The sequence below is a fragment of the Rutilus rutilus genome, assembly GCF_951802725.1.
Source record: "Rutilus rutilus genome assembly, chromosome: 22".
In the NCBI taxonomy this organism is placed as follows: Eukaryota; Metazoa; Chordata; class Actinopteri; order Cypriniformes; family Leuciscidae; genus Rutilus; species Rutilus rutilus.
Genome location: NC_140227.1, coordinates 16,848,168 through 16,867,328, shown reverse-complemented (window position 1 = coordinate 16,867,328; position 19,161 = coordinate 16,848,168). Strand labels below are relative to the sequence as shown.

The 19,161-nt window shown below is 35.9% G+C and overlaps 1 protein-coding gene across 1 annotated transcript; it reads left to right on the top strand.

The window, feature by feature from the left end:
- Positions 1-1,156: 1,156 nt before the first annotated feature.
- LOC311281501 (dynein axonemal heavy chain 12-like) lies at positions 1,157-15,707 on the top strand (the record flags this gene model as incomplete). Its single annotated transcript, XM_084394496.1, has 9 exons — positions 1,157-1,257; positions 1,366-1,418; positions 3,567-3,698; positions 3,782-3,940; positions 5,185-5,430; positions 6,243-6,393; positions 8,688-9,231; positions 9,308-9,446; positions 15,514-15,707. 9 exons carry the CDS (start codon positions 1,157-1,159, stop codon positions 15,705-15,707), a joined length of 1,719 nt encoding a protein of 572 aa, XP_084250622.1.
- Positions 15,708-19,161: the final 3,454 nt, after the last annotated feature.

The window sequence follows — 19,161 nt, the reverse complement described above, 5'->3', positions numbered from 1 at the left end:
AATAAATGATAAAAAAGACATACAGTACAGCAGTGAGTATAAATGCAATGATGTAAAATAATAGAAATAAATATTTTACACATTAATAATATTCATTTTTCACAGTATTAATGAAAACATATCTCCGCCTTTTAAATTTTAGGATTGGGATCCCTCGCATGAGGATGATCATCTTTGGGGGATTGGAAAGATTGAAAGCCCGGCAGTAAAGTGTCCTTCTGGGTCGCTTGATCCGGTATTTATAGAAGAACTCTGACCTAAATAACCTGTGCTGCGTTCCAGTCCAAAATTGTCATGCCCTTCACTCGCTAACTTCCCTTCGTCTCGTTCACTCGGATGTACGTCATTGCGAGTGCCCACTACTGGCGGAAACTGCAATGGTCTGAACTGGAACGTCCTAAGCCCTTGATCACTTGGAATCAGCTGTGGAGTTGATTTATTAATTACATTCTTTTCCCTTTAATAATTTGTTTAATGCAGCATCCAAATGTTTATAGGTGTGTTTGGGTTGTTTTAAATTAAAAAATTATAATTAAAATATCATAGAGTTGTTTGTTGTGGTGGTGAAGATTAGACGAGATATGTGGTGACGTCACAATCGTACTGCATTGTGGAACATATAGGTGCCTGAAGTGTACATTTGAAGCAGACTCGCTCCCTCGGTCAAAATTGAGGGAACGAGGGTCTGTCCATATAAACTTCCCTCGTCCACTTTACGAAGTGGAACGCACTTCAAAATGGCGGCAGGAGTGCTTAGGGAAGTTCGCAAGTGCGTGTCTAACAGTGGACTGGAACGCAGCACTAGTATCAGAGCCCGTCTACTGCTAGTATGCAGTCAATGCGACCCTCCCCAAACCACAGACGACACACAACAACTCTAGCGGTCAGAAAAAGATAACATGAAAAGCTGTCTGAATGTGTTAACTTTTGAAGCTACACACACTGCCTGTGCTAGGCCTGCATGTCATGATATTGACAGACGTTGACATGCATTAAAGCGTTTAAACATCACATTGATTTGCTCATGTTCAGTTTTAGACTTGCACGTGGTGTAATTCACAGTTTTCAGTGTGTGTGTGTGTGTGTTGCAGATCGCAGGTCTTTTCTGGACCGGATTCACAGGAGATCTGCCTCATCAACATCCACACACAGTGTCATGGATCTGGAAACATCCGGAGGGATTTCTGACGATGATTCTGCGACTCAACTCATGATCGAACAGAGTCTCCGGCAGCGACACAAGCGAACCGAGCTGAAGTGTATCTGCTGATGTCTGCAGGTCACACACACTCTCTGCTGTCCGTCACTTCAGAGTCACTGATGTTGCTGATACTGGAATGAGATGTGCTGTATTTGTGTCTGCAGGATTGTTCAGATCAGCCCTGAGAGAGAGAAGATATTCAGTGCAATACAGCATGGTATGAATGGGTATTATATAAATAATTGTAACAATGTTTTCATGCCAAATACCATTTAATTTATTTTAGTTAAAAATATATTAAAAAAATAATTAATAAATCAATAGATTAAAATAAATTAAATACATTTTATTTAAATAATAAATAAATAAATAAAATAAAATTTAAATAAAAAATAAATAACTAATTAAATAATAAATAAATAAAATTAGATTTAAATAAAAAATAAATAACTACATAAATAAAAATAATAAATAAATAAAATTAGATTTAAATAAAAAATAAATAACTACATAAAAAAATAAAAAAAAATAAAAAGTAAATTAAATAAGATTTGATTTAAATAAAATAAATGCATTTCTTAAAACTATATAAGTAAAACCGGTCTTAAAGAGAGCATTAAGATTTTTTGTATTGTGATGCAAATATTGTTTTACTTATTTTATACTTACTGTACATTGTTATTATTATTGCTATTGTTGTTGTTGTATTTTTATATAATGCAGAACAAATTAGACAAATTAGGCATTTGTTCTGCATTATCTAAAAATACTGGAATACTTCTTTAATTTAAATAAGATGAAATCAACTCAGTTCAACAAATATGATCATTACAGATTTTTTTTTTGAGAGATGTACTTAATTGTCCATCATAATATCAATTAAGCGAAATATATTTACCTTAATATTCCAAAATGGTCCCAGGTTTTATAAATACTATTTTCATAAATAATCATTTTTAGTCTATTTATGAGTGATAAATGACCTTGACATCTTCATCTTCATTTCCCCTGAATATTACCATTATTATCATCTCATTTAAGCAGTAAGTGTAATGTGTGCAGGTTTATAGTGGTTCGTGTTGGTGTGGTGCTAGTCTAGCAGTAGCCATGATGTTAACAATAACATATCTAAGTTATATTCACACCAAAATAAAATTAAAAAAGAAGAAAATAAAATAAATTGTATGGTACTGTATATAACTAAGGGCAATTGCATTTTTTTTGGAGATTAACAATGTTTTCATGCCAAAAACAATTGTAATTTATTTTATTTTATTTATAAATAAATAAATAAATAAATAGAGTAACATAACATTTTATTTGAACAATAAGTAAATATTTAATTAAAACACATAAATAAAAATAATTTAAAATAAATGATCATTGCTATTGTTTTTGTTGTTGCAGTCATTATTATTATTATTTTTTAATTCTTATATACTCAATGGAGATAATAATTAGACATTTATTCATGCATTATATTAGCCTGGGTTTCCCCATACTGCCTTGCTCGCAGCGCGATTCTATTCACGCTGCTAGGCAGTCTGGACACCATGGGACAATTTTTCCCCTGAAAAAGGGAACCAATCACAGAACGGGGAGGGAGCAGCAAGATGATGACGACACCGAAGCAGTTTGTTTATATCAGACTCGACGTTACCTTCTACCCTCATGTTTATCTTTCACAAACGGTAATATTCGCTAAACGCCATCGTGTACAAATAAATCTTTGACCCATCGTCTTTTTCCTCGTTGAATTTCTCTCACTCTACATACGTCATCTGGTACTAATTGAAGCGATTGGCTATGAGCTACATACAGGCGCATTTGATAGACATTCATAGCGCCCAATAAACGGCTCTGGGCATGCGTAAACCACGCCTCAAATACGAGAAAATGCGCACGTAGTTCCCAGACCAAGTCTCAATGAGACTTGGTCTGACGTTAGCCAGGCTAGCATTATATAAAAATGCTGGAATTCTTTCATTTAAATCAAATGAAATCAAAGCAGTTCAACAAATACTATCATTACATTAATGAGTTGTTATTGTTTTTTTTGGAGAGATGTACTTAAATGTCAATCATAATATCAATTAGGCAAAAATATATTAACCTTAATATTCCAAAATGATCCCAAGCTTTATAAATAATATTTTCATAAATAATAGTTATCATTTATTTGTTTGTTGTATGAGTGATATATGACATCTTCATCTTCATTTCCCTTGAATATTACCATTATTATCATCACATTTAAACAGTAAGTGTAATGTGTGCAGGTTTATGGTAGTTTGTGTTGGTTTGCAGTAGCAATGATGTTCACTAATAAACCTGATCTGCTTCTGTTTGCTAATGTCTTTCTCAGGAGATGAAAACACTCTCCGTAAGCTGTGTGTCCATCGGCAGGCGTTCTCCGAAGAGGACGACACAGGCTTCGTGCCTTTACACGAGGCCACCGTACAGAACAACCAGAGCATCCTTCAGATCACGTTTAAGGGTTTGTCGTGAGGAGGCACATCGTTTCGAATCAGTATTGTTGATCTCATGTGTTTTAACACTGTGATTTCAACTCTTTCTCAGCCTCTCCTGAGGATGCGAAGCACAGAAAGACTCGGCGGGGAAAGACTGCTCTCTTCTTGTCTGTGGAAAAAGGTCTTTTGGACAACGCTTGTTTCTTGCTGGAGAACGGCAGCAGTGCAGACAGCCTGGACCAGGAGGAGGACTCTCCGCTCGTCGTAGGTCAGAGAACAGCACTCTTCAGTCGGAGTTACAAACGAGAGGCGGAGTTTGGGATATATATGTGACCCTAGACCACAAAACCTAGACCGTCAAGTTTTTTTAAATTGAGATTTATACATCATATAAACTCTGAATAGATAAGCTTTCCATTGATGTGTGGTTTGTTAGGATAGGACAATATTTGTCGAGATACAACTATTGTAAATCTGGAATCTGAGGGTGCAAAAAAAGCGAAACATTGAGAAAATCTCCTTTAAAGTTGATCATTTATGTTCACGATTGTGCTGCACTCACTCACAGAAATACATGTTTTATATATTTACAGTAGGAAATTTACAAAATATCTTCATGGAACATGATCTTTACTTAATATCCGCATGATTTTTGGCATAAAAGAAAAATGGATCATTTTGTTGTTGGCTATTGCCACAGATATACCCGTGCGACTCGAGACTGGTGACGTGATCCAGGGTCACATATAATGTATATGTATATGTCGTGTGGACTCTAATAAAGTTGACTATTATTTTAACTTTTGGCCCTCTAGTATGGGATCAGAAAAACAAAACTGCATGCCTTTTTCGGAAGAACATTATTTTGGTTGTGCTTCGGCTCTGCATGACTGTGCAAATGTGTATGATTCTTTCTCATAACTAAAAAAGAGATATAGATTATCATACTGCTCATAAAACATTCACTGCCAGGCTTCAGAGATATAACCAGTTTAGATGAAAGGATCTCAAGTTGTCTAGCTGAAGATGTTACTGTATATTTACTCATTAACACACACCAGACACACAGCAAAGCAGCCGAGCAACTTTACTCTATATTTACAGAAATGATGAGACACACAGGCGAGGGACGCATAACACAATTTCCAACCAAAACCATTCCGACCGGTCTAAAAACACTGATAATAGGCTTACCATAGTGAATCAGCCAAAAGACAAAAACCCGTTTTGTTAGAGGGATACGCTAAAACTGCAGTGTCAATCAACAGTCGTGGGTGGGGCTTGTGCAAAGTGACGTCCCTTTGCCAAGAATCTGCGAACGGCTTGTTCTGAGACTGTGCTTATATGGGGATTTTAAAAAAAAGCACTGGGTGGATTTTTATCATTATAGGATGGTCGTGTACACACACACTGCTGACACATTTATGTTCAAACACCATGTAAAAGTGAATTTTGCATAAAAGGTGCCCTTTAAAAAGCCTGATTTCATGATTTAAGTTTAGTTATGTTCAGTTTTTTATTCCCGCAGCTACGACATGACGAAGCTTCTGCTCAGCTTCAGCGCGAGAGTTGACCAGGAGGGGGCGCACCGCAGGACTGCCCTGCACGAAGCTGCTCGCCTGGGCCTGGACGAGTTCGTGGATCTGCTGTTGGAGAGCGGAGCTCATCCTGACCCCAGAAGCTCCTATGGCCTGACCCCGTTAGCATTAGCTGCGCAGGCGGGACACCTGGAGATCATGCGCACGCTTCTCCGGAGAGGTCAGGGGTTATTAGAGTTCAGAGGTCAGGGGGGAACTGGGATGCAGCCCAGGGTTATTAGAGTTCACTAAAATAATACAAATAAAAGTGAACTAAAATAACAAAAACTGAAAATAATAAAAACTGTATAAAAATTATAAAAATGACAAAAACACGACAACATTGCTAAAACTTTAACTACAATTAAAATGAAGCTGGAAAATCTAAAATTAAAAGTAATTCAGAATATTGATAAAAACTATAATAGTGTCGTAATCATACTAAAATAACTAGCACTCTTTATCTGCTGTTTGAAAAGCATGTGTGGCATTTACGTGAAATAAAGTAAACGCTAACTGACTAAATATAAAAAACGTTTTTTTTTTATTTTTATTTCACCTAGTTGCAACATTCCTCATTTTTATTTAGTTTAGTTTTTTTTTTTTTTTTCATTTAGAAAATACATGTATTTTATTTCACACATGATGTGAATGTGTTTTGTGTATTTTGGATGTTTTCTTTCCACTAGTCTGAAAAAAAAAAGACATGTAATGGAAGCAAAATCTCAAACTTGACCAGTGCATGAAAAAAACAATGTTTTTTGATTGTAGTGTCTTTACTTAAAATATATTAAAATGTTTTTTATTTCCACAATATGCTAAAAAAAAAAAAAAAAATTGTATTTGTGTTAAATTAAGTATTGTTGCACTTCGAAACTCAATGAAATCTGTATTTTAAAGCAAAAGTGTAACTTTTAATGCACGATTTCTTTTGACCCGACAGAATCCAAACATGCAAACACGTGCGTAATAAAAGCTTCTGTTGGTGTTCAGGCGCTGACGTCGAGTCTCAGGCTCAGGATAGCGTAACGATCCTGTTTGAGGCGTGTGCTTCCGGAAACCCGGATGTCATATCATCACTGCTGGAGTACGGGGCTGATGCCAACATCCCCACACACACCGGGGCCCATCGTGGACACGTGAAGTTAGTGTCAATCATATCACACACACATGGTTTCTTCTATGACAGTGAATGTAACGAAGCATTGATTTCTTTGGTAAACTAAACCCTAGACTTTTGCATGGTGGAGTACATAATACATAACCCTGATAATACATGATCCTTCAGAAATTATACTAATATGCTGACATTTCTGATTATTATCAATGCTTAAACAGTTTTTGCTGCTTAATATTTTTTTTTTTGTGGAGACCGTGATACATTTTATTTTTCAGGATTCTTTGATTAATAGAAAGTTTAGAAGAAAAGCATTTATTTGAAATTGAAATCTTTTGTAACACTATAAATGTCTTTACTGTCACTTTTGATCAGTTTAACGCATCCTTTCTGAATAAAACTGTTACTTGCTTTAAAAAAACATATCTTACTGACCTCAAACTTTTGAATGTATATATTATTATCCCAGAAACGATAGTAATTGCATTTTTACAAATTAATAAAACATCCGTCTGACAACATGTGCTGCAAATACTCACAACGCAACCAAATACAGAAACAGGCTCACAATGTGAGTCTCTGCAGCTCATGTGTTGTCAAACTGATGATGTTTTTTTAATTTACTGGTGTTTTTTCTATTTGCACGTGTTCTTCAGAAGTTAAAAAGATAAGTTTTCAACTGAGACTTAATTTCTATTTTTAAGTAATAAGAATGTTCCACATCTCGGTCACCCTATCCTCCTGAGACCTAGGAATAGACTTTTCTCCACTGTAGTGGACATTATATTTTAGTGAATTTCTCTGACATCATGCATGTCACATGTCACATGATCCTGGGTGTCCTGTACATTCAGGGCTTTTCAGAGATACCAAATGTTTGGAGGTTTCACCATGTAAACAACTTCTCCTTGGTCTTTAAAAATGTCTGACATTAATTTAGTGATCAAATGTAGGAAATATGATAATATATTGTAATAATAATTTAAATCGGACTACTTTTCAAATTGTATTTCATAAACCAACATCTCAGGAAAACGTTATGGGGTTTCAAATCAAAAAATTACTATCTGTTCCAGAACAGGGCATTGATTTCATACATGTCCACTGTAGAGACATCAGGACTTACATCATGTTTATCAGGCATTTCGGGAGACACAAGAAGTGAATATGGAAATAAATTATACATCAATATTCCTATGAAATATTAGATATTATATTACTCCAATTATTACACTTCTTTTTTCATTAAATGTTGCTCCAAGAACACATTAATGTGAAAATTAGATACAGTGTGTAGATACATTGCATTGAATGGGAATATTAATTTATGGGCATTTTACCCACATATTGCATGAAGTAAAATGGTGTATCAATTCATTCCAATATATCTTTCAGAACATAGTTGAGAATCATCTTTATACAAATTTTGGTTAAAAAAAAATCCTGAAACCCCAAAATTTATTGGTGATTGAAAAAAAAATCCTATACTATATAATTTCATGTAATTTTATTTTTTAAACGGCTTAGTCCTGGGGCCGATTTCACAAAGCTATTTTAGACCAGTCTATAGTGTTAGACGAGTCTAAAATTTGCTCATAGACTAGTCTAATGCAAGTCAGACTGTTTCACAAAAATAAAGACTGACTTAATTTAGACCAAAAACATTAGACACCTTACCCCGAGGCTAACTTAGGTCTAAGGCTCTGTTACCTTGGCAACCAGCAGTAACAATCAGTTACATTACAAACAGCCAAAAGAAAAGGGAAAATGGCTCATAAATTAAACATTTCTTCTTGTTACTACATTCTCTGCTAAATTTCCCAAGTAAAATGTCCTTGTAACTGTTATACTCCTCCAACAAACACATATTCTCCGCGGGGGTAAACTGCACTGAGCGGTTGAATGCGCTTTCTCGATCCGCCATGTTTTTTGTTTTGAAAAGTGTCTTAATTTACCCAGAATGCATTGCAGTGTATTCCTACTTAAGATAGTCAGAGTCTTAAGTGCTTTGTGCAACGGTCTGATTTAGATGTCTATCTGAAGTCTGACTATCTACTATATCTAAGCCATAGTCAAAGTCTGTCTTTGTGAAACCGGCCCCTGTGGTGTCCACTACAGAGGACATAGCATAACGTATGAATAAAATATTATTTTTCAAAAATGTTTTTTTAACCATTTGTTTCTTATGCTCTAAACAATGTGATGACATGAAAAAAAACTACATTCAAAAAACTTTTTTTTGAATTTGAATTGAATACACCATCACTGTAAAGATCTGTCTTGTCTAAAGCGCTGTATAACTGACCGTGACGTGTGCGCAGGGCTCTGGCTGTCCTGATACCCATCAAGACGCTGGACACAGTGTACGACAGTGGGATCAGTCCTCTTCACTCAGCAGCGGCTGGCGGACACACACACTGTCTGGAGATGCTGCTCAACGCCGGGTACGACCCCAACTTCATGCTTCATCCATGGGTTCGGCGTAACTATGATGACAAACGCCAGTCTGCGCTTTACTTCGCTGTGTCCAATGACGACATCGCATCCGCCAGAGTTTTACTGGAGGCCGGAGCGATGCCCAACCAGGACCCCGTCAAATGCCTCCAGGTTGCGCTGCGCCTGGGCAACTACGAGCTCATCGACACTTTACTTAGACATGGAGCCAATGTGAATTACTTCTGCCGGGTGAACACCACTCACTTCCCCTCGGCCCTACAGTACGCCCTCAGGGACGAGGTGGTGCTGCGGATGCTGTGTAACTATGGTTACGATGTGGAGAGATGCTTCGACTGCTCGTACGGGGAGGGATCACATGTGCCGAGTGGTTTTGAGGGCTGGAGTGATACTGTCATTAAAGACACCCTGGTGATTGATTCATAGAGTTTGCTGTCTGATTAAATGTGTTGTGTGTGTTTTGAACGCTCTCTTCCTCTCCCTGCAGTTCTGTGAGTTCATGTCGGTCTCGTGGCTGAAGCATCTCAAAGGAAACGTGGTCCGCATCATGCTGGATTACGTAGATCATGTGACCATCTGCTCCAAACTGAAGGCTTTGCTCATGGAAAATTCAAGGTTTGTACATGATGATAATAATAATTATAATAATATATTCTCTCTCTCTCTCTCTCTCTCTCCCCGTTTCCGTTTCCGTTTCCGGTGCGAGTGGACAGGTGTGTGAGGCTGAGTGGTTTGAGTGTGAGAAGTGAATGTGAGTACTTTCTCTTTCTTTTTCTCTCTGCTTTGTAGGATTAGTTTAGTAATTGGAGTTTTTTCGTGTTGTTAGTATTGAGTTGGGCCGTGTGTGCTGCTGTTGCTATAGGCAGCATGGCGGCCCCGCGCTCGCAAATTTTAAGCTCCCTCACACGGCGTCACGGAGTGAAAGTGGCGGCCGCGGTGACTGTAGAGGAATGTTGTTTGGCTGCAGGTGAAATGGTGGGACATGAGCATGTATTGTCGGCCTCTAGAATGAACAGTGCCGTAGTAATCTTTCTTAGTTCAGTTGAAAAAGCTAACGAGCTAGTTGAAACCGGCATTGTTGTGTGTGAGAATTTTATTCCGGTACTCCCGCTTTCTATGCCGTCTAAGAAAGTGTTATTATCGAACGTTCCTCCGTTTGTCAGTGATGAAACTCTAGTTAATATTATGTCACGGTACGGTAAAGTTGTATCACCGATTAAGATGATTCCAGTTGGATGCAAGTCTCCGTTGTTGAAACATGTGGTGTCTTTTAGACGCTATCTGTTCATGATCTTAAAAGATGATGAAGAGATTGATTTGTCACTTCGCCTCAAAGTAGAGGATTGTGATTATATTATTTATGTCACAACAGAGAAAATGAAGTGTTTTAGGTGTGGGGAAACAACACATTTAATTCGTTCTTGTCCTAACAAAGTCAATGATGATAGTGAGAAAAATGTGAATGAGACTGTTAAAGCGGGACCATCGGGCATTGCTGCGAGTGAAACCGTGAATACCGATAAGAGGATCGAAGACGCTGTATCTGAGAGAGTGAGTTTAGAATCTCAGGGAGTTGGCTCTGTTACTATGGCTGGTAAAAATGATCTTGTTTACACTGAAACATATGATCCTAGTGTACAGACAGAAATGCAAGAAGGTGATGATGAGTCTAATATGCCACAGTCTCATCAACATCTGGATAAAAACGAGACAGAAACAGAGCAAATTCATTTTAAAGTCCCGAATAAAAGGAAAAATACTGATTCCCCTCAAATTGCAAAGGCCATAAAGATAGACTTTGGAAGTACACATATTGATGAAGACATAGAAGGTGACAGTGAATCCTCTGATTCCAGCATTTGTTTGTCTCAAAGTGACTTTACTAGCAGCGGCTATGAAGTTGAGGATATCAAACTCTTTTTAAGAGCAACAAAAAATAGAAGAGGTGTGTGTGTAGCTGACTTTTTCCCAGACACAAGAAAATTTGCTGACAAGGTCAGGTTTTCTATGTCTGAGAGTTTGTTCACAAATAAGGAGGTTTACCGGTTGAAAAAAATTGTGAGAAAGCTTTCATTAGGGGATAACAATGTTGACAGTGGAAAGACCTAACTTTAAAATCATGAAAGAGCATGTGTGTTCACCTCTGTTTTTTTTGTTTATTTATTTTATTTTTTTCTTTAATTATTTGTGAGGTAAACATAGCAACAATCAATGTTAATGGTTTGAGAGATATAAAAAAAAGAGCTGGTTTGTTTGAAGAAATTAAACTAAAGAAAATAGATATTACTATGCTACAAGAGACGCATAGTGATATTAGAAATGCCCCTGAATGGGCAGTAGAGTGGAGTGGGCTCTCAATCTTGAGTCATAATACCTCACTCAGTGGAGGAGTTGCTATCCTTTTTACAAAAAAAATGTCTCCCCATACATATCAGATTGACGAAGTCATTAAAGGAAGACTCTTGAAAGTAAGGGTTACTTTTGAAAAGTGTATTTTTGTTCTGATTTGTGTATACGTCCCTACCTCTGCTGTTGAAAGAATGGTTTTTCTAGACATACTTAGCTCTATTATACAAAACTGTCACGGAGAAGAATATCTTTTTTTAGGTGGTGATTTCAATTGTACTGTATCGAACTTGGATAGAAATCACATCGAACCGCACGCACCTTCTCGTAAACGCCTTATTCAACTTGTTAAAACCTATGAGTTATGTGATGTGTGGAGGCATTTAGAAGGAACCCAAAGACAGTATACTTGGACACATGTTCGTGACAACACGATTTCTTTAGCTAGGCTAGATAGGTTTTATATTTTTAATCATCATTGCAACATCATTAAAAAATGTTTAATTACTCCTTTAGGTTTCTCTGACCATTGTATGGTACAGTGTCATGTGTTTGTTAATTCAATTAAACCAAAGAGTGCCTATTGGCAATTAAACGCTAATTTATTAAATGATAAATATTTAAAAAAAATGTTTAAAATTTTTTGGGATGATTTTAAGACAAAGAAGGGAACGTTTAACTCTGTAAGGCAATGGTGGGACTATGGAAAAGTCCAAATAAAGCAATTCTGTACACAATATACTCTTAATATCACTGCTGAGACCTTTTTAAATGTAAGTATCTTGGAGGCTGATATCCTTAAACTACAAGAATTGGCTGAATCAACTAGAACCCAAAACTATTTTGATATTCTAGCAAAAAAGAAGACACAGTTGAATGATTTACTGCAGGTTAAAACACAAGGAGCTTTGGTCAGATCGCGATTCCAAAAATTAAATCATATGGATGCTCCCTCCAGTTTCTTTTTCAGTTTGGAAAGGAAAAATGGACAGAGCAGAGTTATCCATGCTCTACGTTCAGAGTCTGGTAAGCTTTTGTCTAATCCTAAAGAAATTAGAAAGAGAGCAATCAGTTTTTATGAAAAACTGTACACGAATGAACTCGGAGCAGAATATGAGAGGGAGGATGCCTTTTTTGATGATCTACCTCAATTATCAGAAGAAGACAATGCAAAGATCTCAGGTGCTCTTGGAAGAGCTGAGTTGCTTAAAGCACTTCAAGGAATGGAGTCAGGAAAAGCTCCAGGAGTTGATGGTCTACCAATTGAGTGGTATAAGACCTTCTGGGCTGTCCTGGAAGAGGATGTTTTAGAGGTGTTAAATGAAAGCCTGGCTGAGGGCCGGCTTCCTCAAAGCTGCCGGAGAGCAGTATTAACCCTCTTGCCCAAGAAAGGCGACCTCACTGATATAAGATGCTGGCGTCCCATATCTCTGCTTTGTAGTGAGTATAAATTGCTCTCTAAAATTCTGGCAAATCGATTAGCAGAAGTAATGGATATTGTCATCCATTCTGATCAAACTTATTGTGTCCCTGGCAGAACGATAATTGATAATATTTCGTTGGTTCGTGATATTTTAGAGGTCTCCAAGATGCTTAATTTGGATTGTGGCTTAATCTCTTTAGACCAAGAAAAAGCTTTTGATCGTGTGGAACATTGTTACCTTTGGAAAGTTTTAAAATCATTCGGCTTTTGCCCAAAGTTTATCGATCTCATAAAGGTTCTTTATTGTGATATTGAGAGTCTTATTAAAATCAATGGTGGTTTATGTGCTCCTGTTAAAGTGAATAGAGGTGTTCGACAGGGATGCTCATTATCTGGAATGCTTTATTCCTTAGCAATTGAGCCCCTTTTACAGCAATTTAGAGCTCAGTTAAAAGGTGTATGTTTGCCAAATTGCAAAGATAATTTTATTTTATCAGCCTATGCTGATGATGTCCTCATAATGATTAATGATCAAGATGACATTGAAAAATTATTGAAGATATTATCCGATTTTAAGAAGTTATCATCTGCAAATGTGAACTGGGGAAAAAGTGAAACTCTTTTATTAGGTAAATGGTTGAGAGGAAAGCCAAAGTTACCAGAAGGTCTTTTTTGGGGAAGAACAGGTCTTAAATACTTAGGTGTTTTTTTGGGAGACGATTCTACCTTACAAATGAATTGGGAAAATGTTGTGGAAAAAATTAAAGGTCGCTTAGAAAGATGGAAATTTCTGACTCCAGCAATGTCGTATAGGGGTCGTATCCTAATAATTAATAACTTGGTTGCGTCCTCTTTATGGCATAAATTTGCATGTATTGATCCCCCCTCTCTTTTATTGAAGAAAGTTCAAGCCATCTTAGTTGATTTTTTTTGGGACAATATACATTGGATTCCTCAAAGTTTGCTCTTTCTATCTAAAGAAGAAGGGGGTCAAGGTTTGGTACATCTGCAGAGCAGAGTGGCAACTTTTCGGCTTCAGCGTATTCAGAAACTGTTGGTTAGTTCTTCTGATGTGAAGTGGTGTGCTGTTGCCCATGTCATTCTACGCAAGTTCAAAGGTCTAGGATTGGACAAAAATCTTTTCCTCGTGAATTCTTCGGACATAGACGTTTCTGGACTACCAATTTTCTATAAGAACATTTTTAAAGTCTGGAATCTTTTTCACTTCAAGCGAACAGAGGATCTACAATCACTTCATTGGTTATTGGAGGAGCCCTTAATATATGGTACACGAATGGATTTGTCTAGAAATGGTTTATTTCCAGGACTTAACAAAGCCCTTATTGATAACAGAATCCTAACCTTGGGCCTTTTATTGAAGGAAACAGACTGTGACCTAAAGAACAATGGTACATTTGCTCAAAAGTTGGGTTTCAAGTCTGTTCGCATCATCACAAAGCTTTTATCAAAATGGAAATCTACACTTGAACCAACTGAATTAACTCTGTTGTCTAGGTTCCGAGATGGGCTTATCGAACCCAATCCAGTGGATCCTTTTCCAAATTTAGTTTTTGCTGTGAATGTGGAAAATTTTTCTGGAGTTTTTTTAGAGTCTTGCAGTACTGTGTATATTGATTTTTTATCCTGTGTTGGAAAAAAATTATATAAATATTGTGTGTTTAGTTTTAACAAAAAGATGTTGGATGGGAAAGTTGACACCCCGTGGCGTACTGTTTTCAATTTGAGTGCAGATATAAAACCTCAGTGGAGGTCACTCTATAAACCACCATTGATAATGAAAACTGGAGATTTGCAATGGAAAATCCTTTATGGAGCCATTGCGGTTAATTCCTTTGTATCTGTTATAAACCCTGAAAGTAGTGACAAATGTCCTTTTTGTAATGAAAGAGAAACTGTCTTCCATGCTTTTGCAAATTGTTACAGGTTAAAACCTCTATTTTTGTCATTAAGTAATATTTTTGAAAGATGTGGTGAAACCTTTTCTGTGGAATTGTTTATTTTTGGTTTTAAATATGCTAGAGAGAAGAGATTTCATTGTCAGTTGTTGAATTTTATCATAGGTAAGGCTAAACTAGCAATTTATCTGAGTAGAAAGAAAAAAAATGAAGATAATGTAGAACAAAATGTAGTTGAGCTTCTTTTTAATATGGTACAGGCAAGAATCTTGATTGATTTTAATTATTATAAATTTGTTGATGATCTCGATACCTTTGTTAATATTTGGTGTTGCAATAGTGCCCTGTGTTGTCTGTTTGAAAATGAAGTAGTATTTTTATTTTTGTGAACTTTGTCATGATCTGATTGATAAATGTTTATGATTGTAATTTAATTCTTGAAAAGTGTATTAAAGTTTTTGTAAAATTCAAAATTCTCTCTCTCTCTCTCTCTCTCTCTCTCTCTCTCTCTCTCTCTCTCTCTCTCTCTCTCTCTCTCTCTCTCTCTCTCTCTATATACACACATTTTTTATGTAAATCAGTAGTAAAAACATACAATAAAAACTTTCAAAAACTTTAATAGTAATTACTGTAAATTATTGTATTTGTATATATTGTATATGTTTATTGAATGTTTTTTACTGTTTATTTTATATATATTTTAAAATGAAAAATTATACTTGTTTGTATATTGTATATTTTCATTGTTGCATATTTTCTTTTCATTGCTGATTTAAATGAAATAATACTGTAATAAAGTAAAATATTACTTTAAATTACTTTAAAATGAGAATCGCAATTGAAAATGACAAAAAACTGCTTAATTGTCCTGAAAATGTCTATGCAAAAAAAGAATGGGTTTTAAATAAGCTTTATTTTCCAAACACAAAATATATGAACCCTTTTCTTTTGACTTGTACAACTGATTCTTCTCTGCTCATGTCATGTTTTGATATATTCATATCTGAGTGTGTGTGTTGACAGAGAGCGTGCGCAGTCTGCAGCATCTCTCCCGGCTGAAGATCAGAGCTTGTTTGGGTCGACTGCGCTTGAGAGCTCCAGTTTTCATGAGTTTCCTTCCATTGCCAGACCGACTGAAGCGATACATCCTATACAGAGAATATGATCTCTACGCTCAGAAATGCCCAACGCACAGCAAATGACCCACAACACACACAATTACTGAAGCGGCAACCTATAGCCGCTGAGAGGCTAAGCAGCAGGAAAGATTCGTGACGCGTTTCCATCCGTAACATCCAATGGTTTATTCTTACAGGTAACAGATTGTCCACGCTCGAACCATTAAAGTACGTACTGACACAAATCCATGTAAACAAATAACCATACAGACGTGCAAACGGTCAACTGAAAGTGAGCACTCCTTGCCACTCACCCCCTCTCTACACAGTGTTCCACAAGACAGGGAGCGCTACCAGGTAAATACCCACTAATACCCATGTGACCAAACACCTGGAAATGTACGCGCAAAATACAAAATAAAAGACACACGTTTTCTGCACTTACATTCCAGCCCCTGATTATTACACAATACACCTGTAATAATCAAAGACATAATAAAGATATGAAGAATACATTACATAATTGTCATACATGATTTTCGCTTTTTTTACAAAGTGCTTAAATGTGAAAAATGTATGCATGTGAAAATGTCCAATCACACAAGTGTTCATTTAGTTCATCCTCGTAGCCGAGTAAAGTTAATGTAAAGGTCTAGTCCAAGTCAGTAGAGTCAGTAATTCAATCAAGTCAAAGTCAACAAGTCAAGTCAAAAGGGTCAGTTGAGGGCTCTCAAATGTCAGTCATAGTTAATCTTTAAATTCCTCGGCTTCAAGAAGACGACAAATCTTGGTAATTGGCCTGGCCAAGCAGGTACTCATAGTCTTGATCTTAACTTGCCGTGTGAATCCTTTTTTGTCCTCTATCGTGTGGATAATTTTGCCCATGATCCAGGAACTTCTAGGTGCGTTTTCATCCATTATCAGAACAACATCTCCCAACTGATAGTTCCGTGTCTTTGCCACCCACTTTCGGCGTTCCTGTAATAGAGGTAGATATTCGCCAATCCATCTTTTCCAAAACTGGTTGGCCAAATACTGAACTTGACGCCATCGCCGACGAGCATACAAATCTTCTTTCTCAAACAATCCGGGTGGTAATGTAAACTTTGTTTTTAGAAGGAGAAGATGATTAGGTGTTAAAGTTTCCATGTCGTCAGGATCCAAAGATGATCTAGTTATGGGTCGGTTGTTAAGTATGGACTCTACTTCACACAAGAGAGTATGAAGATCTTCTTCATTCAAACTTTGCCCTCGAAGGATGGAGTTGAGTATTTTCTTTATCGATCTGATGAGTCTTTCCCAGATCCCTCCGTGGTGTGAACCGGTAGGAGGATTGAAAGTCCATTTTATCTTCTTTTGTAGAAGAAAATCGTTTATCTGACTGTGGTTCCAATTTTGTATCGCCTCCTTTAATTCACGATCAGCCCCGACGAAGTTCGTTCCATTATCTGAACGTATTTCGGCCACTTGTCCTCGTCGAGCGATAAAACGTCTGAGTGCATGAATGAACTAGATGCGAAAGTTCGTCGAGACAAACTTTAAGTTGGCTTGATAAAGTCGGACCAGAAAGTTTGAAGAAGTTTGAAGTTTAAATTAGTTTGAAGTTTAAATTAGTTTGAAGTAGTTTGAAGTTTAAAGTAGTTTGAAGTTTAAAGTAGTTTGAAGTTTAAAGTATTTAAAAGTAGTTTAAAGTATTTTGAGTGGTTGGTTAGTTGTCACAGATGGTTACTATGGAGTTTTTATAGAGTTCTTAGCATGATCTTGGCATTATTTAACACAAAGAAAGAAAGAAAGATAGGTTAGAAAGATAAAAAGGTTAGAAAGAAAGATTAGTTCGAAAGAAAGAAAGAAAGAAAGAAAGAAAGAAAGAAAGAAAGAAAGAAAGAAAGAAAGAAAAAGAGTAGTTAGAAAGAAAGAAAGAAAGAAAGAAAGAAAGAAAGAAAGAAAGAAAGAAAGAAAGAAAGAAAAAGATTAGTTAGAAAGAATGAAGGAAAGATTAGTTAGTTAGAAAGAAAGAAAGATAGGTTAGAAAGATAAAAAGGTTAGAAAGAAAGATTAGTTAGAAAGAAAGAAAGAAAGAAAGAAAGAAAGAAAGAAAGAAAGAAAGAAAGAAAAAGAGTAGTTAGAAAGAAAGAAAGAGATAAAGATTAGTTAGAAAGAATGAAGGAAAGATTAGTTAGTTAGAAAGAAAGTTAGAAAGAAAGAAAGAAAGAAAGAAAGAAAGAAAGAAAGAAAGAAAGAAAGAGAAAGAAAGAAAGAAAAAGAGTAGTTAGAAAGAAAGGAAGAAAGAAAGAAAGAAAGAAAGAAAGAAAGAAAAAGAAAGAAAGAGAAAGATTAGTTAGAAAGAATGAAGGAAAGATTAGTAAGAAAGAAAGAAAGATAGGTTAGAAAGATAAAAAGGTTAGAAAGAAAGAAAGAAAGAAAGAAAGAACAAAAGAAAGAAAGATGGATTAGTTAGAAAGAAAGATAGATTAATTAGAAAGAAAGAAAGATGGATAAGTTAGAAAGAAAGAAAGAAAGAAAGAAAGAAAGAAAGAAAGAGAAAGAAAAAGAGTAGTAAGAAAGAAAGAAAGAAAGAAAGATCAGTTAGAAAAGAATGAAGGAAAGATTAGTTAGAAAGAAAGAAAGATAGGTTAGAAAGATAAAAAGGTTAGAAAGAAAGATTAGTTAGAAAGAAAGAAAGAAAGAAAGAAAGAAAGAAAGAAAGAAAGAAAGAGAGTAGTTAGAAAGAAAGAAAGAAAGAAAGAAAGAAAGATAGATAGATTAGTTAGAAAGAATGAAGGAAATATTAGTTAGTTAGAAAGAAAGAAGGAAATATTAGTTAGTTAGAAAGAAAGAAAGAAAGAAAGAAAGAAAGAAAGAAAGAAAGAAAGATGGATTAGTTAGAGAGAAAGATAGATTAATTAGAGAGAAAGAAAGATGAATAAGTTAGAAAGAAAGATAGATAGATTAGAAAGAAAGAAAGATGGATTAGTTAGAAAGAAAGATAGATTAATTAGAAAGAAAGATGGATAAGTTAGAAAGAAAGATGGATTAGTTAAAAAGAGATAGATAGATAGTTTAAAGTTTAAAGTAGTTTGAAGTAGATAGATGGATGAGTTTATTTGTTTAAATGAGTCTCAATGGCTCATATAGTATATAGAACGGCAGTTTGGTTTAGTCTTCAAGGTGTTTAGATTTAAATTTTTGTCGGTTTGAATTTTTTAGAACTCCCCAATGTAAGTCAATGGGAGTTTTTGAATGAGTTTTTTCGAGTTTTGATCGTCATTTTTAGGAAAACCGTAAGTCCGATCAGTCTGAAAATAGATAGCACACTTAGTCAGAAAAGTTTGAGTGTCTGAGCCGAGTTTGGAGTATGTAGAGTTAAAGCTCTAGGAGGAGTTACATATAGAATTTTTTAGTCTCAGAAGAATAATAATAACTAGATGCGAAAGTTCGTCGAGACAAACTTTAAGTTGGCTTGAGAAAGTTTGGACCGGAAAGTTTTTTGCTAGGCGGTTGTTAGGATGTTATGGGTGGTCGCTATGGTGTTGCTAGG